The sequence below is a fragment of the Desmodus rotundus genome, chromosome 5, assembly GCF_022682495.2.
Source record: "Desmodus rotundus isolate HL8 chromosome 5, HLdesRot8A.1, whole genome shotgun sequence".
Classification (NCBI taxonomy): Eukaryota; Metazoa; Chordata; class Mammalia; order Chiroptera; family Phyllostomidae; genus Desmodus; species Desmodus rotundus.
The window spans coordinates 159067620-159092613 of NC_071391.1; the positions used below are offsets into that span (position 1 = coordinate 159067620).

The 24994-nt window shown below is 35.4% G+C and overlaps 1 protein-coding gene across 2 annotated transcripts in view; it reads left to right on the forward strand.

Moving 5' to 3' along the window:
• Window positions 1–24994, forward strand: part of SMC6 (structural maintenance of chromosomes 6) — a 60821-nt gene that overhangs the window by 16869 nt on the left and 18958 nt on the right. For both annotated transcript variants that reach the window (XM_053924334.1, XM_024552482.3), the window contains exons 6-20: window positions 262–323; window positions 3350–3430; window positions 4690–4791; window positions 8502–8621; window positions 8709–8807; window positions 11466–11612; window positions 11976–12064; window positions 12243–12407; window positions 12814–12992; window positions 14075–14279; window positions 17066–17180; window positions 18477–18637; window positions 20790–20925; window positions 21777–21857; window positions 22899–23069. In XM_053924334.1, the coding sequence (XP_053780309.1) occupies window positions 262–323; window positions 3350–3430; window positions 4690–4791; window positions 8502–8621; window positions 8709–8807; window positions 11466–11612; window positions 11976–12064; window positions 12243–12407; window positions 12814–12992; window positions 14075–14279; window positions 17066–17180; window positions 18477–18637; window positions 20790–20925; window positions 21777–21857; window positions 22899–23069 (1913 nt within the window). The remainder of the gene's footprint in view (window positions 1–261; window positions 324–3349; window positions 3431–4689; window positions 4792–8501; window positions 8622–8708; window positions 8808–11465; window positions 11613–11975; window positions 12065–12242; window positions 12408–12813; window positions 12993–14074; window positions 14280–17065; window positions 17181–18476; window positions 18638–20789; window positions 20926–21776; window positions 21858–22898; window positions 23070–24994) is intronic.

A 24994-nucleotide genomic window follows, 5' to 3' on the forward strand; every position in this document is an offset into this window, starting at 1 on the left:
CTGAAAAGATAGGTAAGAAGGAACAGGAAATGTGTAGCTGTGGAGAGAAGCACAGTCACTGCATCTGGGCCGCTTCCTCCTGTGAGGGCTCGTCCTGACTAGTGTGCCACCCCAGCTCATTCAGACGTCTGTACAGTCAGTGGTACCTTCTTGATGGCAGTGGAAGTAATTCTTCTCTACAGTTACAAATAATCACTCCGTTTTTTTTTCTGTACCATTGCACTAGAGACAGTCTGGTCATTTTGTCTTTCTCATAACTAGGTGCTGTGGTTTCTGCTAAGAAAGAAGAGTTGATTGCAATTCTTGATCATTTTAACATACAGGTAATTTGTGTTTCAGATTAATTAATGTACCTGGTTACTTTTTTAAAATTTCATTTGTGATATAGAAAGAATTAAAGTTGATTACAGGAAGAATATGTATAACTATTGTTAGTTAAGTTCCTGAAAATTTAGTAATGCAACAGGAATTTTCAGTACATAGTCCTGTGACACCTTTAATGTGGTAGAACAGTCAAGAACGTGTAGTCTGTACCGGTGTGTGCTAAATTTATGTCCATAAAGGCTGGCTGTTCCTCTGCTCTCTGCTCTCCTGGTCAGAGTAGCATCGTAGTTTCTTAAGCTCAGTTGCCAAATTCTCATATAAAGGAAATCTGTTCTGGAAAGATAAACCATTTCTTTATGTATTGTGGAGATACTGATCATACCTATAGAAGACAAGACTTCAGTCCTTCTCTGCTAAGATATTTTGATTGGATCATTGGAAATAGGTCACCTATAGTCCTACAACATTAACACTGGTGGGGGGTAAACGCAGACAACTGTAATTGAACAACAATAAAATAATTTAAAAAAAACATTAATACTGGAATTGTCTTTGGAGGTCACTGAATCCAGGCCCTTTATGTTGTAGGTAAGAAATTGGGATGCAGAAGAAGTCAGTGTGCACTTACAGTTGTCTAGGCGTGGTTACTGGTAGTGCCCGGATTGGGACCCAGGCCTCCTGTGCATTCTACTGCTGTCTCCATGGTGCCACCCTGCCTGGTTCCAGGGTGAAGAACACCAAGACTAGTCACTGAGGAACAAGAACAATTGCACATCTGGGTCTCTTTCCCAGTTTGCTTTAGAACAAAGCTGTCCGGAATACTTTCTGTGAGGATAGAAGTATTCTGTATTAGGCCATCCGGTGGGGTAGACACTAGCCATGCATTGCTCTTGAGCACCTGAAATATGTGACTGAGAAATTAAATTTTTTATTTTATTTAACTTCACTTGACTTAAATGTAAAAGGCAGCACAGGTCCGAAAAATAATTATTAAAATTTGAATAAAGGCAGATGCAAAGAAATTTGGGACTGGCATATGAACAGTTTGGCAAACAAAATCAGGAAGACCAGAAGTTAGTAGTTTATAGAGCCATGGGTGTTGGGCGAACCTTGAAGCGCATTACCATACTCTGTCCTTGCCAGGTGGGGAAAGCATCTCTGCCTGAGGCTTCTGATTCGTTCTGGGGTAGCTGTGCTTATTACAAGGTTCTTATGATGTGAAAAGTTGTGTAATCTCCCACTTTATGGGGGAAGCTAAACCATGTTTATTCTCTTTCGAAATATTTGAAGATTGTTATCATAAGTCCTTTAGTCCTCTTCTCATATTGTTCTAAAGGTTCAAGTTCATTGATCAAAATACAGAAGGTCTAGGGCTGCACTTACTGTTCCAGCAGCCACAAGCCCTGAGTGGATATCAAGCACTTGAAATGTGGGTGGTCCAGTTGAGGTGTATGGTGTGAATTATATGCTGGATCTTAAAACCTAAAGCAAGGGAATAACTCAATTTTTATGTTGATTACATGTTAAAATGATAAATTTAGTTACATTAGATTAAAATATGTTATTAAAATTAATTTGCCTGTTTTATATTTTTAATGTAGATTCTAAACATTTTTAAATTATATGTATGGTATATGTCATGTATCCATTGGACAGTGCTGGTCTAGAATAACCAGGAGGGAGGAGAGTCTTTACTGTGTTTATCTGATTATGTTTGTCCCCTGTGTCTCCCCTTCTTGCATTTTCTCTTAAGATTACCCATCTGAGCTTGCTCTAGGGTCTCAAAGATAAAACTGCAAGATTCTTAAGTAATTCCTTGAGTAGGAACTAGGATCCTCATTTCAGAAATAGTAAAAAAGGATGTGGAGAAAAGAATACAAACTTTGAGGAAGCTCTTAATCCAAAGTTGGTGGTAAGATGTCTGTCATTAAAGCTAGTGCCTTAGGTCTTATTTTTTAAGTCAGACATAGTGTGTCCTTAAGATTCAGAGCAGAATTTGTTAAAAAAAAAATGTAGCAGTCAGTCCAGTCTACCTATGTAATAAGAAAAATGCGATATGTAGAAGTATCTTTAGAACTGCATAGATTTAAAAAAAATTATTTTAGAAGATCTAAAATTTCACTTAAAAGAAAGGTTTTAGGCATCGATTTACTAACAAAGTACAATCAGTATTTTACAGATGGTAAAGTGAAGGAGTTTAAAACTTTTTTTCCCCATTTATACTGGCCTTACATATAATTTAGAAACAGGATTATTTTCTAACATACCAGTTGCTTTATTACTAACACCAGAGATATAAGACCCTGAATCTTTCTGAAACAAGTAATATTTTTTTAAAAGCTTTTTTCAACTATACTTTGAAATGTTACTCTACTGTTACCTTAACTGTACTTTAACCTGTTGGCCAAAGGTGGTTTAATGCAAACAATGGCTTATTTAAAATGACTCCCCCTATGAAAGATAGAAATGATTCCAGTATTTCCACTTTTTTCCACAATGTCTTTATGAGGAAATAACAATAAATGGGAAATCTGAAAAACTGTTGTAAGAAAAATAAACAAAACTTGTCATAATTCTGATTAAAAAGAATCTGAGTAGGACTTCTTATATTTGGAGAAACTAACTCCCTTGCCCAAGGCTAAACAGGAGGGTACAGAGCCCACACTGGATATCAGGTCAGCTGGTTCCCGTGCTGGAGCTGTTCTCAGTAGCTAGGAGTGGTACTCTATAAAAGAAATTAAAACTTTCTAATAAAGACTCCATTCAGAGAATTCTTGTACTTGTGGCTTCATGTAATAGCAGAACGTTGAGTTTTGACTATAGTATCTATTTTAGTGTCATGAAATATTAAAACATTTTCTCTGCATTTAACATTTTTCTTTGTATATTTATCCTAATGCTATAACCGTTGGCTACTACTTAGCCTGCTTGATGGCACCCTAGGTCAGTTGTATATTTCAGTTCAGTTATTTTTAAGGCATTAAAGTGATATATTCAAAAATAACTTTTTGTTTGTTTGTTTCAGGTGGATAATCCAGTTTCTGTTTTAACACAAGAGATGAGCAAGCAGTTTTTACAGTCTAAAAATGAGGGAGACAAATACAAAGTAAGGAGCACCAAGTAAATGTAACTTCATGAAAGAACACATTCATAGTTTAAGCATATACTCTGGACATAATTCTTGTTCATACAATAAATATTGAGGTTTTTTTATTAAGCCATTTATTTAAAATAATATTGTAGGACTAATTTAGGAAATCATTCAGTAAGATGATAAATTAACACTACCAAAATGTTCATTTTTTTGTAAATCCTTGCATCTACTTTTCAGCTTTTAATTCTGAGGGAGAATTGGAGTGTTATTTTCTAAAATTAATCTTAAGGAAATGCAAAGGAATAATTTGCTACATGTACGTAACAACTTTTATACCTTAAATTATTTAAAACTTAAAAAGCTAACAAAATTGTGACTGCTACTAAAACTTACATTGTAACATTTGAATGAGTTTAAGTATTTCCCTTTCTAAAAATTTATAATGCACTAAGATCAAGCATACACATGTTTTCTCTGTTTCCATAGTTGCCTAACAACTAGGAGAATTAGTGGAAATAAGCTCTCACAATGGTATTAGTATCATAGCAAAAGTGTTTCTTCTCATGGGCTTTTAAGAGTGTTTGCAAGTGCACCCTGGCCGGTGTGGCTCAGTTGGTTGGAGTGTAGTCCCATAACCAAAGGGTGGTGGATTTGATTCCCTGTCAGGGCACACACCTCAGTTGCAGGTTCATTCCCTAGTCTGGGCATGTACAAGAGGTAGCCAATAGATGTTTCTCTCTCACATCAGTGTTTCTTTCTCTCTTCTTCTCTTTTAAAAAACAAAACAAAACAAAATAATGCCTTGGCTAATGTGGCTCAGTGGATTGAGTGCCGGCCTGCAAACCAAAAGGTGGCTGGTTCTATTCCCAGTCAGGGCACGTGCCTGGGTTGCAGGCCAGGTCCCCTGTTGGGAAAGTATGAGAGTCAGCCAATCGATGTTTCTCTCACACACTGATGTTTCTCTTCCTCTCTTTCTCCCTCCCTTTCCTACTCTCCTAAAAGAAAAAAAAGGCAATGAAAAAAATGTCCTTGGGTGCGGATTTAAAAAAAAACAACAGCTATTGCAAATGAACATGTAGTTGTAAACATACAGGTTAAGTAAATTTGGAGTCTAAAATAAGACATGTTCTTTTGTGGTTATGTGTATTTCCTTAAGTATGTTCTTCATGTCTTATTTACATAATTGGTCTAAAAGTTTTGGAGACCAAATTATTTTTTGTAGTTCCATGAAAGTTTGCAAACTCCTCATTGTGTTTTCCTTGTTGATGTAGTTTTTTATGAAAGCAACCCAACTTGAACAGATGAAGGAAGATTATTCATATATTATGGAAACAAAAGAAAGAACAAAGGAGCAGATAAATCAGGGAGAAGAGGTTTGTAAACACTTAATGAATTTTTTTTGAGATCAAATTTCTGTGAGGTATTGTATATGGTATTACAAATGGTATTGTAAATGGTATTGTAAAATTATAGACCTATTTATAGATATCCATCTGTATAGAAGTAGTAACATTCTAAAGCACTCTGTGAAGCATATGAAGTGTGGTTTTTAAAGTCAGAGCATTTATTAACCTTTACTTTTTGTTTTGTAACAATGTGTATGTACACGTCTTCCTCTATGTAAATTGAAGGACAGGGCAGTATCTCACTTAGTTCTTTTCTTGATATATGACTGACTGGCTCAACAATAAGATACACCACTTCTCACTATAAGCATAAAGTCTATAATATTTCTTTTGATGGGAAAATAAACAAGGCTTCAAGGTGATATTAAACAGAATACACATTCATAGTTTTATATGGTAGATGACTCTTGTGTTACATGAGTACAATGTTAACATCAAGCTCTGATAGCTTGGTAGCAGCTGTCACGTCAGAACTCGCCACTTGGCAGCTGTGCAAATTCGCTTGAATTACAAACCACTGAAGCCAGTGGGGCTTATTTAAATTTGTTTTTACATATGCTGTATTTTGTTCTTACACCTTCTTCACATTCCTGAAGATACACCCTTCTGTCAGAATATCAGAGATCTCAGAGTCATAAGGTTTACGTTTTAGCTGTTCATCCAGGAAGTTAAGTCCCACCAATTTTTGTGTGATTCTGTATCCTGTGCTTTTGCTCTTTAGTCAATTTTATGCAACCAGTTGAACTTTTAGCAACTTCTTAGCCTTCTCCTTCTGAGACAGAATTGTACTAATGATTGACTCAGGTCAAATTTATTAGTTGTTACATTGACCTTTTTACTTCAAGTTTTTGAGGAGTGTATATTTAAAATTAAGTCTATAGTTGTATGGTTCATTAAGTGAAAACTTGAAAAGCAAGGATGAACATATTTACTTTTACTCCCCACATCATCCCTTCAAACTTGGCATATGTGGTAGTGGGCAAGGAAGTACTGTAAACCACAAGACTAATAGTATATAGCACACTTTTCTGGAGTGTCAGTGTTATTGTTGGGTTGGCCAAAAAGTCCTTATGGTTTTTTCCGTAAAATAAAAGACACATTTCTCATTTTCACCAATAACTTTATCGATTTAGATATTTTGAGTATGTCAGCTATCTCCCGCATGGCATAATGTTAATTGTTCTCAATTAATGTCTCAATTTGATCCCTGTCAACTTCAACTGGCCTGTCTGACCATGGAGCATCATCCAGGGAGAAATGTCCAGCACAAAATGTCGCAAACCACTTTTGACATGTTTGATTAGTCATAGTACCTTCTCCACACACTGCACAAATCTCTTTGTGTTTCAGTTGCATTTTTACCTTTCTTAAAATAATAAAGTGTAATATGTCCAAAATGTTGCTTATTTTCTTCCATCTTCAATATTAAAACAGCTACATGAAAATTCACCTGTTTTGATAAGTTTTTTAAAAATGCATGCTGGTATGACAGCTGGCACAATACAATCTCAGAATTGTTTCGGATGACATTAAAAACAAATAAGCGCTACTACAGCCGTCGTACAGAAAAAACCAAGTGAAGTTTTTGGCCAGCGCAACATTAGGGAAAGGAAATATTTGCATATTGTGTCAAATGTACTTGGTATATGTTACATTTATTATTTTAAAATTAACAAATTAGGACTTCTGAAAAACTCTGCTTTAGACAGCCTGTGGTTAAGTACCCACTTTCTTCACCGTGTATTTTGTCATCAGCAATCTAAGATATTTTGGTTATGAAGTTTAAGAAGCACTTCCCTGTATCTTGTAGCTGAGTTCCTTATGTAACATGTGCACTTCATAAGAACTACTTTCTCCAGTTAATTAAATGCCTGCTATTGCTGTACAGGAAGAGTAAACGTAGAGAGATCAGTAAAGAAGGTGTTACCTTTGTCTGAAGAGAAGATGATGATGTAAATTAGGGTGGTGGCGGCAGTACCGGGGAGAAGAGTTTTGAAATGACTTGGGCAGATGTTACATAGTATGTGTAGGAGTAAAGTTGAGCCAGAAGAGACACCAAGGGTGACAGAATGACATCTACGTTAATGACCCAAGCAATAGAGTACATTTCTTAAGATGGGAAGCTTGGAAGGAAGGACCAGTTTTTCTTTTTTTCTTTTAAGAAAGATGAATTCCATTTTGAACAAGTTAATTTTGGGGTGCTTATAAACCATCCAAATAGAAATGGGAAGTGGGAAGTTGGATGTATGAGTTGGGCACACAGAAGTCAAGCCTGACCTCTAACAGTTCGGGAGTCATCAGTATGTTTTTGCTGTCTAAGCCACAGGTAACGTCTGAGACCGAGGAGTGGAAGAAAGTGGGCCCCAGCCGGGTGTGAGCTGTCACAAATGCTATGGAAGTGGTAGAAGCCAAGAGAAGGGAAGACTCGAGAAGGAAGTAGTCACGACTGTACTGAGTGGGCAGGCACCACAAGGATTGACAAATACACACCTGTATTTAGTGACATAATTTTCATAGATGTCTGTGGCAAGACAAGTTTCAGTAGTGAAAAGAGAAGGCAGATTGGTGGGGCTAAAAGTGTGAGTAAATGGAAGAGAAAGATAATTTTCACGAAATGATGGAAAGAGGAGACCTTTAGGGAGGAGATAGTGCCCAGGGATGGATAGTGGTGGTTTTGTTTGTGAGTGGGAAGGATAAGTAAATAAAGATTTAAATATGATGAAGGAAGGGAGCGAGGGAAGAGGAGGAAGTGGAAGATGAGAAGATGAGATGACAGTTCAACTATTGGAGATCTGAGAAGGCAGAAGGGGATGGCAGAATCCAAAGTATAGGTAGGCGATAGGGACTGGACTTCAGGATAATGAAGCCACCTCTCTTGTAGCAGCAGGAGGAGATGACTGCATCAGATTTGTTGATAAGATTATTGGAAGTTGGAGGAAATGTCTTTCTCATGGCTATTAAATTCTCTGAAGTAGGAGGCAGGGGGAATGAATGAGGGATTAGTGTGGCAGGTGTATGAGGTTTGAAGAGAGTAATGATAGGGATGGAAGTAATCCTGGAGAATGAAAAGTGACTTGGATGGGGAAACACAGTCAGATGAACACTGTAAGGTCCTACGTATTGGATGAGTAATCATGGATGAAGGGGAGAAGCTGTCTGCCCACATGTACGGAGTATAAGGTCTAGGAGCCACTTCAGAAGCTGTTTTAATGTCATATTTAATATTTGATTATTTCATTTATTAATCATTAAGAGAGAACTTGGATAACAAAAACTATACCTTATTGATTTTTGGAAATGAATTTCTTCTGAGCTTTCCACTGTGTTTGGAATCAGTATGGAGTGTATTTTGCCCAGAACATTTCGGTCTGTGTATTAGATATGGAATAGAGAGGAAATGGTAAAACTCTTTTGTGATTTGTCTCTGCCTGAGTCATCTTAATCCTTTTGTTCCTTTGTTCTTCTTCATCTGAAGAGTACTTGAACATTTTTATAGTGCAGAAATTAACAAAACTATTGCACCTAGTAAAATATGCCAAAGAAACAAAAATATTTTTATTTTCACCTTAAAGAAATCATTTTTAGTACATGTTAAGTAGTGTATTTAAAAGAAAGACATTTGTAAAAAGTCTTCTCTTTTCCATGTTAGTAAGAAATATATCCTTTTTTTTTTAAAGCGACTTATTGAACTGAAGCGCCAGTGTTTAGAGAAAGAAGAACGTTTTGAAAATATTGCTGAATTAAGTACAATGAAGACTAATTTAGAATATCTGAAACATGAAATGGCTTGGGCAGTGGTAACTTTCACTTATTATTTATTCACTTATGTTTGTATTACACAGTATATTGGTTACAGAGTGATTTGCTATATAATTTCTTTTTAGGTCAATGAAATTGAAAAACAGTTGAATGCTATCAGAGATAATATCAAAATTGGAGAAGATCGTGCTGCTAGACTTCAAAGGAAACTGGAAGAACAGCAGGTGACTAGTTTCTTATTACAGATTTAGTAGGTTAAATCATGAGATTGCCAATATTACACTATTATGACCTACAAAAGTAGCAGTTTCAGCCTCTATATTTATCTGATTTGACTTTGTCATTCAAGTGAAGCTGACCTGAACTTCTGTTCAAGGACTACTGTGGAACTCTCTTTTAAAAAGAGTGCACTATTTGAATGTCATCAGCCTGTGGAGGCTCACACTGTAGAACTCTAAATTCACGCATGTGGACTATGGGACTTTGTTACCGACCAGCAGTGCTAGAGCCTGAAGCTCTTCCTTTTGGGTTCACTAAGGAATAGAAACATAAGATGGCTCGAGGAATAAAAGAGTGCTAGGATGATACTCAATTAGAACAGCATTAAAGTTAAATGTCATGACATAATAGGAATTCAGAACTGAACATGGAGCTGGTAGGGAACCGAGTTTTAGGGCCCAGAACTATCAGGGGATTTCCTATGGGGAAAACATACGTAGGACTAGTTGTTAGACCTGATGGGGTTAATTTCAGCCTGAGGCCAAAGAGCCCAGGTAGACACTATGTCATTTATCTAAGATTCCAGAGTCTTCCACTTGGGCGTCAAGTCAGAAGCTGGTTGAATGGTAAATAAAGGCAGTCAATTTCTGTTGGGGTCTTCTTCGACCCTTCTACCATGTAGCAGATCCACTCTTCATGCTCGCCTTTTCATTCATTTGTAAAACAGCTACACTGAGGTAAAATTCATATACCATGCATTTCACCCAAGCAAAATTTACAGGCCAGTGGGTATCTTCGTGTGTTCCCAAGGGTGTGTAGCCAGCCCTGCGGAATTCCTCACACTGTCATGCCAGAAGTAGGGCTCCTGGCCTTTTCTTTTTGTACGGGATATGCCCCCTCCACCCCGTTCTCAGTGTGGCTGCCTTAGCTCTTCCTATTTGGTTTTACTTAGGAGTTGTTGTCGCCCAAGTGTGTAGTATAGGCTGTAATCTTTCTTTCCCGCCTTGCTTTTTTTTCTGTATCCCTCCAAGTTAAGGCGATAAGTCATCTTCTTTTAAGGGTTGTGATGTTAATCCATCAAAGATAATAGATGAGTATGTAAAAATAACAAATGCTAAAGGTAGTCCATTTGCTTAGTGATCTCTGGGCTGAGTTTCTTCCTCCCTCTTCAGGTAGTAAAGGGCAGTTCAACCCCACCCACCTCTGTCACCTTATCTTTTCATTTCTGAGAGAATATTCTGAAATTTTCACTATTCTTCTCAGCCCCATTTCTTAGATTGTCATAGGGAAAGCCTTAAGTTACTTTCCTCTTTATGTATCCACCAGTCTAAAAATGGAGTCCAGTCTGAGCAATAGACGCTTACGTTTTACTTTTTTTTTTAACGTGAAAAGGGGAATCTTGAGGCTAGGTGATATTTACAACTGTTGGTGTTTGCTCCACTTTAGTATTTGAGCCCTGTATGTAGTAAGTAGTAAATTTCTAGACAGTAAGGACTATCTAATTTTATATTTATGTCCTTCTTACTCTGTCTTACATAAAACCTTTCCCATAATATATGCTTGGTTATTGGTTATAGAATGATTATTGAATAGATGGTTTCTGAATAATAGTGTCTCAAGCAGACTTTAAACCTGTGTTTAAATATCCTTTATATTCACGATTCCATAATCTATGTCTCCTACTCAAAAATTTATCCTCAAAACTTGATTCATATACCTGTTTTCACAGCTTCACATGCATTTTCCACTTTAATCTTAGCATGTCTCGTCGAATAGCTGTGGCATAGACAATTGACTCACCTCTCCTGAGATATACACTGCCTGGCTCTCTCTAGAAAAAGTTTGCTGACCCCTGACCTAAATTGTTCTCATATTTGTCCCTTCTAATCTATTCCTATTTTCAGTGCCCCATTCTGGCCCCGAATCAGAATACATATTAACTTCTTACTGAAATCATTGCCATTAATTTTTCCCTTCACCATGCCTTCCATGTGTTTCCAAAGTAATTTATGATACACATTTGGTCATATCTCATCTCCCTGCTTTCGAGAGGGTTAAGCTATAAGCTAATCATTCTGGAATTCAAGAGCCTTAAAACCTATCACCGCATCTCTCCATGCTACCTTCTCAGTTTAATTTCCAGAATATTTTTAATTCTTAAAATGGGTAGTAATCCCTTTCTGCGTGCTTTGTTGTCTACTTCTATCACATTTCCCCAGCTTTTCTCCTGGTGCATTTTGATTAATCTTTCAAGCTTCTGCTCAAATGCAGCTCCCGCTTTGAAAGCATGCCTTTTTCTGGCAAACCTATGGGTTTTTTCTCTATGCTTCTACAATTATAAATAGACATACCTGACTGCAGCATTATTGTACTCAAACTGTAGGATCAGTTTGCGTTCCTATTCTCTGCTAAATTGTGTCTCTTTTTCTTTGTGTTACTTGAAAACAGTTGTTACGGCATGTTTGTATCCCCAGAAGATAGCTCATTTGTTGGAAATGCGGAATTAAAATTTAATTACGTTTTAGTATTTTATATAATTGTGCTTACTTGCTTGATATCTTGAGTTTATTTAGAGTGAAATTAAGTTTATTATTGGGATGTGAACTATATGTAATTTTATTGAAGAAAAATAAAATAAAACCAACAATGTTATTTTCTTAAAGGCCAGACTTAATGAAGCAGAAAACAAGTACAAGGATATTCAAGATAAACTGGAAAATATTAGTCAAGAGACAAATGCACGAGCCCCAGAATGTATGGCTTTGAAAGCAGACCTCACTGCCAAGAAAAGGAACTATAACGGAGCTGAGGTGAGAGAAGTTGTCCAACCTGGAATATTAACAACTGCACATCAAATATAAATACTGTTTGTTCATTTTAAAGTAGAGATTTTGTAATTTTGTAGAAATTTGTGCTGCTTTAAGACTTTAAAAAATGCAATGGTTGCATTTGGCCATTTCTGTATTTTAAAAATATATTCCTTAAAAAATATATATATTTTTTGAAACATATATGTATGTTCCTGCTTATATTTTGAAACATACATACATGTATTATGTATGTATGTATATATTCCTGCTTGTATTTGCCTCTGATGTGAAGACTTGGCAGAGTAGACTTGGATGGGGTATTTATTTTTTTATTTCACTAAAGTGTGTCGAATTTTCTGTTAGGTTTTATATAACCGTTCCCTAAGTGAGTATAAAGCATTAAAGAAAGATGATGAGCAGCTTTGCAAAAGAATTGAAGAACTAAAAAAAAGGTAAGATAGTTGCTTTGCCATTTGTATGCTTTCCTCATTTTCTAACAAAGTATTCTAAGTGAAATGCATTGTTCTTTTCTGTGTTATTGCTAAAGGGGTTTTATCACATTGCTTTATGTTTTTTCAATATTAGATTTTTCATTTAACATTTTCCATTTTGGATTTTTTTTACTGTTAGTGCTGACCAATCTTTGGAACCTGAGCGTTTGGAAAGACAAAAAAAAATATCTTGGTTAAAAGAGAGAGGAAAGGCCTTACAGGATCAAGAAAGCTCCATCAACCAAGAGATTGAACAGTTTCAGCAAGCCATAGAAAAGGATAAAGAAGAACATACTAGAATTAAGTAAGTTTCAACATGCTTACAATGGTTTTTTCAATTACTTGAAAATCATATTTTTGCTCTTTATATGAAGAGAGAAACATGGGATTTTTTTGCTTCTTTTGTTTGTTTCTTCTACATACGGGATCTTTTAAAGTCGCTTTTTTGAGACTTTTCTTACACCGCAGAGTTGGACAACTTCCAGGATTTCTAGTCCTCATCATTAATGCATCTTTTTTTTCATGCTAAGTTTTGAGGATTTCTGACTATTTTTCTCTAGTGACACAATTATTTTCAAGGGGAGTCATCTGCTTTTAGTTTTTAGGGTAGCTGGGTCATTCACCAGTATGTAGGTATTATGGGAAAAGGCTGAATATTTCTGTGTAAGTGTATCACAGATCTGCTCTCTTCTTCCACTTTTATTCTTCAGGAGAGAAGAATTAGATGTGAAGCATACACTGAATTATAATCAGAGGCAACTGAAAGAACTGAAAGATAGTAAAACTGATCGACTGAAGCGATTTGGCCCTCATGTTCCAGCTCTTCTTGAAGCAATAGATGACGCTTATACACGTGGGCAGTTTACCTATAAACCTGTAGGCCCCTTAGGTATTTGTCACTATTTTGTCAAGATATAGTTAACACTAGAAATAAGTTTTTATTTTCTATTGAGTCGAGTTTTAAAACTCTGTTATCAAAGAACTATATAATTATGTGTGGATTTTCATTGTACATACTTTAAGAAATAGTGGTGAGTCAACTTAAACTTTGTAACCTTTCTTTTGTATTTTTAAATCATAAAACAGTTAAAGAGAATTTAGGAAAAGAAACAGTAATTATAGAGTTGAATAATCTGAGTCCGATTTTTTTTCCTGAATGAATAAATAAAGGAACTAACAAATATAACTGATGAGTAGGAAAATCCAGTGACATCAAGATATACTTGAAAGAGCACTCACCACCTGAGTATTGTGTAACCTTCATAAAATGACTTGTCTTTTTCTTAGTTTCTATTAAGGATGGACAACATTGTTTTTAAGTCCTCTTCCAACTGTAAAATCTGGGGTTACTTAATTATCTTCTTCATATATACATGAGATTTTTAAAAATCAGTTGAATTCTGTTAAGGAGTTATGTCTCATTCTATGTATCATTAGGTAAAAGTGAGGCTGTAAATGTAAACATGTTTCGTTAGTAAAGTACTGTATTGCTGTATAAGTACAGTATTATGTACGGTATTAAGTACTGTAGTAATGTCTCTTTAAATATGTACCTCTATGGCAAGATCCATTTCATCAATGAATGAGGCATCAATGAATGAAGCATTTTTTTCCTGCTGATAGTCAACAGTTCCAATATTTAATCATTTTTATAGAAAATAATAAAGAATCTGTAAATCTTTTGATTGATTGTCAGAACACTATTCAAAGGCTGGAATAGTGTAAACTTACATAGAAAAATGCTGTTGATTTACATTAGAATGGGACAGCTTTTTCTACAGGGTTTAGTGGGTTTTCTGCCCAGTCTATTCAATGGGTATAGGGGATTTCCCATTCAGTTAAAATAAGATATGCAATATCATTTAAGCTGCTTTATATGAAACTATTGTAAAATTATTATACAAAGGTAGTTACATTAATATTTCAAAGGAAGTATTTATGGGCCTTTCAATAATTTCCTCTCCCTTGTAGGAGCTTGCATTCATCTTCGGGACCCTGAACATGCTTTGGCGATTGAATCTTGCTTAAAGGGACTTCTGCAAGCCTACTGTTGCCATAATCATTCTGATGAAAGAGTACTTCAGACACTGATGAGAAAGTTTTATTTACCAGGGACCTCACGGCCACAGATCATAGTTTCTGAGTTTCGGAATGATGTGTATGATGTGAGACACAGGTAAGGCATCAGGAATTAAGCACTGTTTCTGGTTTTACTAAATCACATGCAAGATCACAAAGAATTAAAACGTTTTTATGTTAACCATATCTACACTACTGATATGTAAAACTGTATAAGGCCCCTTCTTTACTTCCAGGTAGATGAGAAAGATACTCCCTGCCCTTGAGGTCCCTGCATGAGGTCTACTGTGGGGGACTGTACAGTGAGATATATGTGGTGTGGCGCAGAAATTGTGCTGATGAGGGGTATGGTGCAGACCAAGCCAAAGGAAGAGGGAAGTGTTAAGGAAGAACTCGGGGCCCCCATTGTTCATGGTGCTTGGAAGATTCCATAGAGAGCTGTCTGTTTTCTTTGAGGACCCTAACAAACTTCAAGGCACAGTACCTACCCGGCTTCTTCAGTAGCTGCTGGGTCTCTTTCCTTCTAAGTATGTGCATATTTTCTACTTTATTCTTCGTCCGCTTTGATAAAATTGGATTGCAGGGATGTGGTTGAGATGAGGAAGTAATTAAATGTTAGTAAGTAGGTTAGGGAAGAAATCAGAGAGGAAAAATGATTAGTCAGCTAACTTATGAGTTTGTTAAATGCCTTCTAAGCAAATAAAATTTTACGTGCAAAATGCATAGAGGCATGACATCATGAATTATTCTGCAAAAAACAGCATTTGCATTATAGATAGTATGGAATAGATTGAAAGAGGTTTAGGACAAAATCAATGATACTTGTTACTTGAATGAAAGAGAAGGAAGAATTGAGGTGACTGCTAGGTTTTTGGCTGAAGTGACTAACCTAACAGATGTGCCAAACAAGAAAAAAAATGGATTTGTCAAAAAGTAGTTAAGTCCTATTTTGGAATTGTTGATTTTGAGCTTTTACACTAGAAATAAGGATTGGGAGTTAAAAGTAAGTGTTTTCTGTGTCTCCATGAGAATTTGACCTTATGTTAATTCTAGTTTGATCCCTGGTTTCTAAAACCTCATAAAAGTGGTATTTCAGCTGTGCTAACAGACAACATTGCTATGGTAACAGAGGCCCCTGACAGGTTAGTTGCATCTGGAGTGGGAGAATGTCCTGTAGAAATTCAAATTTAATATGTGGAAAAGCCAGTCTCCTGATTTCTACCCTGAAGTCTGTTCTTTCTAGTATCTTCTGCATCTTCATTTTTCAGTTTTTTAAGCCACACCCATCTTTTTTTTTTCCTCTCTGCCCCTCACATCCTAATGGCTTTACTTAAAAAGATGTGTGCGTGTGTATATTCTAATCACTTCTGTAGGGACTAATCTGGTTCAAGCCAATATCATATCTCACTTGAGTGATGCAGTAGGCTCATCTGATTCCCTACCACCCCACACTCAGTACCGAAGACAGAGTGGAGTAAGGTGGTGTCCTTCTGCTGCCCAAAGCGCTCAGTACACTCCCATCCTGTTTAGGCCACGACCTCTAGGACCTCCCGATCTTACCAGCTCTCCTGTTCTTGCTCCAGCCCTCTTCCCACTGCTCAGTCCACCACAGCACACTGGCTTCCTGGCTTCCCTAACACACCTTTCAGGGCCTTTGCAAATGCTGTTCCCTTGGCCCAAAATGCTCTCAGGATGTCAGTGTGATGCTTGCATTTCTTCAGGTGTCTGTCCAGTTGTCACCTGTGAGGCTTGCCTAACTGTTTTTGTGTGGAAAGGTACTATATCACTTCTTTATTCTCTCTCTCCTTCAGTAGAATGGTGGCTCCATGGTCAGAAGGATGTAGTATGTTTTGTTTATTCCTGCCTCATCTTGGGAATATAGTAGGTGCTTAGTAAATGCATGTCAAATTAATGAATAGAGTGGGGTAAAAAGTAGGTTCACAGTTGTTTGTATGGAAAATAATACAATAGTAAATAATAATACCAGAATGAACTGTTTCGCATACTCACAACTATAAAACTACTTTTGCCCTGCCCTATATATATGAAGGTACTTTCATTGTTTAGAATTCTAGGACAAGGAAAGCACTAATACTATGATCATTTTCCCATTAGAGATTGATTCATTGTTCCTGTACATCCATTCTTCAGTGCTGTTAACAGCACAGATGTTCAAAATACTAGTTGAAAGATTGAATGTCTCTTTAAGTAACACAAATTACTATTTATACGAATATCTATTTTCTCCTATTTCCTCTGTCTTCATAATAATCTGTACTTTAGTTTTTCTTATCTCAGTAGGAAAATGTTTAGCTTTTAAAAATGTGTTTTAATTAACTGACTTTTATATTTATGTATGGAAGCATAGAAGATTTAAGGAAAGTGTAATTATTATAATAGGCAGTAAGGCATAATGGTTATCTGGGCTCTGCAAATGTTGAATCACGATGGTGCACACCAGAGACTGATACAATACCATATGCCAACTCTACTCTGATTTAAAAGAAAAAGAATCTGGGCTGTGGAGCTGAACTCCCTGGTTTAAATCTTAGCCCAAGCATTTGACTAGTTCTTTGACATTGGAGAGTTTATTGAACTCTGAAGCTTTCTCATCTGAAAAAAGAAATGGAGAGAGTAATACTATCTATTTCATAGTAGCTGTAAGGATTAGATGAGCGTGTAATATACGTATAACAGTGCCTGTGACATATCATAGAAATGTTTGCTAAATAAATAAAAGTAACCTAATCCAATGTTTCCAAATGATATCAGATAGTTTTCATTGTCTTATCAGTATCTGTCATCTACTCCCCCATTAATATATAGGTATGTTTAAATATAATTAAAGTTTGATGTTAATCCTTACATATTTTTGTCTCCTAGAGCTGCTTATCATCCAGACTTCCCAACGGTTCTGACAGCTTTAGAAATAGATAACGCAGTTGTTGCAAATAGCCTAATTGACATGAGAGGCATAGAGACGATACTACTAATCAAAGTAAGACCAGATGCTTGCTGTATTTTGTGTTACTTAAGAATTTTCGAAACTGAAGTGGGTTATATGAATTCCTGGTCCCCTCCTATAAATATCATGGAGTTGACGATGTTTCATCTTCGCATTCTAACCTCGTAGGAGAAGCTGTAGACCAATATAGAGCTGCTGGTTGGTGTGCTTTCTGCCCCGGGGAACTTGGTTACTTTCAGCTGTTCTTCGAAAATCATTTCATAAATATATCTTTTTGGTGTATGATACTATAAACATTTTTTGTTCTTGACTGCCTGACAAATTCACTTTTTATTTATCCTTACAGATACATACATATAATATTATCATTCCACTTTTTAAATAAATACTTGATTTGATATTTTAAGAATCCATTTTCTTAAAAATTGAAGTGCTGTAAAACTAATATTTACTCCTCATCTGTATGTGCATATTGATATACTTGGCGGATTCAGTCACCATGTTGTATTTTATCTTTGGCCTACATTTGCTGAGAAGGCATAAGGAAATTTAAAACAGCCATCTGTAATCAAGACAAACACAATAATACCTGTTTTTCTCATTAATGGAAACTGAGGAGTAATGGTATTGGTGATCCGGGTGTGTGTATATATTGCAAGTTCACCTTGCAATTATTTGTGGGCTTGGCTCTATCGTATTTTGGAATGATATGTGAAAGAAAATAATGAAGTTCTGTTGTAAATGTCTGTGCCCAGAAAGGTTGACAGGAACTCAGTGAAGCCTAATTTCCCTTTTTACTTCCTCCAGGGCTTAAATATTTCTAGGCTTTTCCAACATATTTTAGTATCTTACTCTTTATTGGAATTTGCTGTTCCGTTGCATCATTTCTAGGGTGTAAAAGTCATTTAGAAAAAACGAGATTTGTATAAACTGGTTTAAAGTAAATATTTTCATGTGAAAAGTTACTTAAATAATTTTTAATTGTAAATGGATAGCAATAGTAGAATTTATTTAAAAATAAAATGTATCAGTTTATCATATAGCATTATTTACTGTGTTATTTTAAAGAATTAATAGTTTTAATTCTTTGTGTCTTGAAAGTGTTTTTTTTTTTTTAATTCTTTTATTTATTTTCTTTTTATTGTTGTTCAGTTACAGTTGTCTGCATTTTCTCCCCACTCCTCTTTTATTTAATTTTATGGAATTATTTTACTTGAATAAGTAAAAATACTTACTCTTAAAACAATGACAGGTAACAATTTGAAATTTTGTGGATCAGAAATGCTTTGGCACAACCTAAAGAGTATATTTTTCCTCTGTTGTTTTTAGAATAATTCTGTAGCTCGTGCAGTAATGCAGTCCCAAAAGCCACCTAAGAATTGTAGAGAAGCTTTCACTGCTGATGGTGATCAGGTTTTTGCAGGACGTTACTATTCATCTGAATATACAAGACCTAAATTCCTAAGCAGAGATGTGGATTCTGAAATAAGGTTGGTGTCCAGTATAGCTTTGCTATATTATTTCTACTGCTTCCTTTGGAGTTCACTTCATATTACTATATAAGTAGTTGCTTTATGAAGAATTTTGAGAATCTCTCTCTTTCCCCTTCCTTCCTCTCTCTCTAAAATCAATAAACACCTTTTTTAAAAAAAATTACCTGTGGACTTTTGGACTTTGAAAACACCAGAACATTTTAATATAATTTTCTGGAGTATGTTTTTCCAATTTTATTTTTTTATGTTCTTTAAAAAAGATTCTGAATGAATACCTAATATGCCAGACCCTGATCCTAGGCGCAAGATGCAACAGGATACAAAGTACAAAATAATTTCTCTCTCCTAGAGCTTGTATTAGGAAGGTAGAGATGGACTGTAAAGAGAGATTAACCAGGTCAAGGTCAGGCAGTAAGGAGACACACACAGCAGAGTGAAGGGCGAGAGTCAGGAGTGTGCTATTGAGATAGGCTGTGCCTAGAACAAGTGTCCATCCCACACCAGCAGCTCACACTTACTGAGCGGAGGTTTCGTCCATATTTTATTAGGTAGCACATGGCCCTTCTCCATGTAAAAAGTAATTAAAACTAAGGAGAAGCAGTATTTGCAAATATGCAACAGAATTTGTCCTACCCAGAAAAAAGGAAGTTGTAAAATTTAGTCTTTTTGTTTATGTAAGTTACGTTGAGTCTTTACATTTATTCTAAATATTCAGAAAATCGTTTAATAACAATATTGTATGTTGGTTTTTACTTTAGACTCTTTAAGTTTCAAAGTTTGTTTCCTTAGTAAATTTTTTGTTATTTTTAGCAAAATGATTATGTGTTAATAAAGGAATAGATTTATGTATGATAAACATTTATTATTAAATCCAAGGACCCATCTTAAATTTCTGGCATCTGGCTCCATTTTTACCGGAAATACCACAGTTATTCTCCTTTCCTTACTTTCATAATTTATCAGTTATTCAGCTAACAATTATTTATTTTTTAAATAAGATTTTATTTATTTACTTTTAGAGGGAGAGGGAGAGAAGAAGAGAGGGAGAGGTACAGCGATCAGTTGCCTCTCACATGCCCTCAAATGGGGACCTGGCCCACAACCCAGGCATGTCCTGACTGGGAATCGAACCAGCGACCTTTTGGTTCACAGGCCAGCGTTCAATCCACTAATCAATAGCCGTGGCTGAGCCACACCAGCCAGGGCTATTGATTATTTTTTACTTTCGAGAATTTCAGCAAGGTAACACAGTTACACTATTTCATCAAATTTAAAATGCTGTGTTATTTTATATATCAGTAAAAAAAAAATGCTGCTAATTGAACCATGGACTGAAAGATGATTTCAGAGATGTTAATATGTGGGAAAATAATGCATGTTATTGAAATATGACATGCGCTCTCCATCAGAGAAGTTTTCCTTACCTGCTGAGCTGGTCCTCCTCCACCAGGCACACAACTTTGGGAGACAGGTGCTTGGGTAGGGGAGGCCAGAAAAGATCATTTCTGAAGACAATGACAGCTGGCAGGAGGCCTGTGTGGCCTTAGCTTCTCTTTACTTTATCCTCCATCCATTTTCATTGCCCTCCTCTCCTCCACTTTTACTTCCCAGACATTCATAGCATTTGTTCACCAGGAGTAAATGCTCATCTGTCGATTTTATCTTTTCACCCTTCTGTGCCTTTGTGCATTTCTTTCCATTCTCTCCCCTAGTTGGTCCAGCTGTTGAAAACTTCAGACTGCAGTTCAGTTGTCATTTCTCCCAGACTCTTTTGTCCCATGGTTCTATGGAAAAGTAGTGTACTGTTCCCGTTTTAATGCTATGGTTTATTTCCTGATTGTGTTTTCTTTTTTGTTTGAGTCCTTCATGTCTTAATTCTCTTACCTCTACCTATCAGCATTCACAATGTCTGTCCCACAGAAATCGTAGCATAGATACTTACTAATGAAATAAGTAAAATTTGACTGCAGTTTAGATGTTTCGTGAAATCTTTTTTCGTGTTATAATTTGGTAGGAGTATAGAACTGGTTTGATTGAATAGGGTTTTGCAAATAAGCTACTAAAAACAAACTTTTCTTTGTGAAGATCCAAAGAATTTATAATATTCAGAAATAGATTTAAAGAGTTTTTTATCCTCTCCTCTATCTAGCCACTTGGAGAATGAGGTTGAGAATAAGAAGGCCCAGATATTAAATCTTCAGCACCATTTGTCTGCCCTTGAAAAGGATATTAAACACAATGAAGAACTTCTTAGAAGGTACCAACTTCATTATAAAGAGTTACAGGTATAAAAAAATACATCACTTTGTTTTCTCAACTTATCACTTACAAGCTATTTTTAAAAATTCTACCATTTATTTAGTTAGAGGAGTTCTCAAACTTTCTGGCCTCAAGCCCCTTTACAGTCTTAATCGGGCTTTCACGTATGTGGGTTTTATCTATCAGTATTTACATTGTTAAAAAATAAAATTTGAGAGTATTTATTAGTTCACTTAAAAATAATTAACTCATCATTTGTTAACATAACTAACATTCTTATGAAAAATATCTTTTCCAAAACCATACCTATTTAGTAAGAAGTTTGACACTTTTATGTTTTTGTAGTAAATATCTATTATTTACTACAGCTGAATTATCATGAGAGCTTCTGCAGTCAATCTGTTGTGATATTACGTACACATCATAGAATTATAAACCGACACACTTAAAAATGGTGAATAATGTCTTGGTGTTTTTATGAGACCAGTTTTGACCTTGTGAACACCTGGAAGAGCTTGAGAGGCACCGAGGAGGTACTTGAGTTGTGCTTTGAGAACCACTGGATTAGAGTAATCTTTCCATGACTTGAATCTGGATATTTCAGAACAATATTTTCTCTGTGGATTCAACATTGTCATCATTTGAAATGGGAAGATGGAGTACTTAACATCTTTTTTGCGTGGGAATGGATTACCAATGAGGATGATCATGGCAGATAGGATACATAACTTACTTTGGTTCATTTAATAATAATGTGTCTTTTTCATTAAATACAGAACTCTTTTGTAACATAAAGTGTGTGTGTGTGTGTATCTTTTCCAGGGCATTTATTTTTTATTTATTTTTATACTACTAAAATCTAAATACTTTATTTCAGATGAAAATAAGAAAAAATTTTTCTGAAATTCAAGAGCTTGAGAATATAGAAGAACATCAGTCTGTAGATATTGCAACCTTGGTAAGATTCTTTTCCTCAATTTAATGTTATAAAGGACAAAATGGTCATTTAGTTTACTAGCATCTACACTCCAATTTTTTTTAATCCTTTTCATTGAGGCTATGTTTTTATGATTGCTGTCTCCATTTACAGATAAGGTAGAAATTACCTGGAATATAGCCTTCAAGTTCCTTAATGTTTTATTTATATAACTGGCATGCATAGTAATAGATTTTGTCAGCTCCTGCATGAAACAGAACTTTATCAAAGCTTAATTGTGCACTTAAAATTAAAAAGTGGCATTTTAAACCAAACTGCTTAGCAGAGTATTTTCCAGAGTTAATCAGTATCAATGTCAGTGGCTGTCTCTCAGTCAGTGGTAGGTGGTCTCCTTGCATTCATCTTTTTCCAGGTCACTGGTTTTCATTTTAATGAACCACATATTTGTTACTCTGGTTTTTTTTTTTCGGGCAACTATTTATGATATTCAGCTTAGCTTCTCTGAGTTACAGTAAACAACAGATTAGATAGATTGCAGAGTCTTGTTAAAATAAATAAGTATTAATTAGTGTCTGTGCTGTAGTGTTTTAACGGCGGAGGGATATAACAGTGAACAAGGCAGATGAAGTCCCTGCACCGGCCGAGCTTTACTGTCATGAGAATTTGTCTTCATCTTTTATTCATAATCTTATTTTCCCCATTTTATTTTCTGCTTTAATTCCTTTCACTGATAGACTTAAGTTTCTTAAAGGTGTGCACTATGTCTTATTGTTTTTACTCAGCCTCTAACACATTGTCTGACCAAGGTGGCTATTTATATGCACTACATTTTGAAAGAAAAGTGAGTAGACAGAATAAAGGTTATTCCTTTTGATTATGATCTCAAACACAATATAGTTTTAAGTTGTGTCCTAAATGTTATCTCTTGTTATTTTTGAATTTGTCTTTGATCTGATTTGCCCATAGCCTGTAGTTTTTTCCTCTCAGAATTGTTTGTACTATTTTTCTACCTGATAACAAAAGTATTTTAATTAACCGTCTGTGCTTTGTAAATGTAACCAGGAAGATGAAGCTAAAGACAATAAAATGAAAATGAAAATGGCTGAGGAAAAGATGGAACAACAAAAAGAAACTATGGAATATCTTAAAAATCTGAAAGTAGAAGCAGAAAGCAAGTATAATGCAATTAAACTGAAAGTTAATCAGCTATCAGAGCAAGCAGACCCACTTAAGGTATGTAGTGCTGTTACTCTGTATGCATCTTATGTTTTAGTTTCATATCTACAGTGTACTCACTAGATGCGCCCTATCAGAATATATGGCTCAGTGTAAATATAACCACATAAAAAACAGGATGTAAACCAAATTTTCTCATTAGGTCTATTAGAATTAAATTCTTCTGCCCATGGCTTTATGAGAATGAGTTGCCAAGTTTCTGTTTCTCCCAGAAGATTACAGCCTTTGCCCTCTCTTCATTTTCTCACTTCCTTCTTTTTTTAGAGCCAGAGCCAGGGACGTCTTGTCTGTCTACACTGCTTCTGTGCTTACCTTTCTGTTGTCCTACCTTTCCTTCAGTAACTCAGGCCACCTTGAAATGCAGTGCTACCCAGTTCCCGTTTATGGGCATGTCTCAGTTACAGTCTAGCTTGAATTCTATTGATTTTTTTATTAACCCATGTTTTTTGAAACCAAATTTAGGAAAATAAAATTTTTCAACAGTTAAATTGTATAAATCTCCCCAAGCTGTATATTAGCTTAGTTATCAATATTTTGTCATTATCATTTTTATGAATATCTTAATTCTCAGAACTTCAAATTTTACTTATAAGATGCTGAGAAGAATGATTTATATATTTTAAGAGAAGTGGGGTATTTGATGATATCACTCTAACCGTACTCCTTTTTTCTTTTTTGCAGGAAAATTAATTATCCCCTGTGAATCAAAATGTATTTAGATATTTTAAAGTTTAAAAGAATTTGCATGCATAAAAAATTTTAGTCATTGTGTTTACTGAAAAATTTAAAAAATGTCATAACGAAGAGTTAAGAGAATATTAGAGGAAGTTAGAGGAGTAGCTGTCTGTGGTAGATTTCTCTGTAGCTGCCGTCCATGGAGCTGGGGTTCCTGCCTGCCGTTGTAACCTAATGTGGATTAATTTTTTTCCTATTTTGTATGAGAATAAAAAATAGGAAAATAGACTAACTGATTAAGAATATATAAATATTAAAGTTATGGGGAAGGAAAATGTATTAAATGCTGAGACAGACAAATAAGTGAGTAGTTGTTACAGGAAATAAGAATTTAAAAGACAAAGTCAAAGGTAAAAAAAGGCAAATTAGCTTTTAAAAGAAAATAGAATAAGAGAATAAAATAAATGAGAAAAATTTTAAGAATAGACAAGGTAGAATTCAGAACTCAGGAATCAGAGCAGTAAAGTTACAACAAAGGTAAGATTAAAACATTTCTTTAAATGGGTAAAGGATTGAACAGTGTGACAAAATCAAAATGGTGAAATATGCTAAAATGATATAGAAAAAGATAGATTAGTGCCTAAATTATTTATCCCAAACAGTTTAAAATTAAAAACAAGAAATGATGAAGAGTAAGCTGTGTTCTGTTCTTTTAGGGACCTCTAAGCTAAAGCAACTCCTGGAATTGGGAGTCCATAAATAAGTTCAAGAGCAGAAAATATGGGCAGAAGGCAGTAAGAATTCTTGATCTTAGCTCTTTGCCTTGGCTGCAAATAACTGAAAGCTAGGAGGTGAGTCCTTCAGTTAACCTGCATGCAATCAGCCAGTAGCCAAGAGGTTTTCCTTCGTAATATCACACCACACAGCCATCAGTAACTGTAGGACAAAGAGGGTTTGGCTAACAAAATAATTCCTGAGAAACTCTAGTCATTATACATTAACAGTTTCTAGACATAATCTGTTTGCTCTCAGGGCATTTGTTCATTTTGTGACAGGGGTGGTGGAGAGTAGAGTTTAAACATGTAGTCAGTCATTGAAATCTTGGCATAGGAAATATTTTTCTCACTTTGAACAGTTATTTTATTTTTACTGATTGATTTTAGAGAGAGAAAGTACAGGGGAAAGAACTAAACATCCATTTGTTGTTTCGCTTAATTATGCATTTATATATGGGTTGGTTTTTGAAT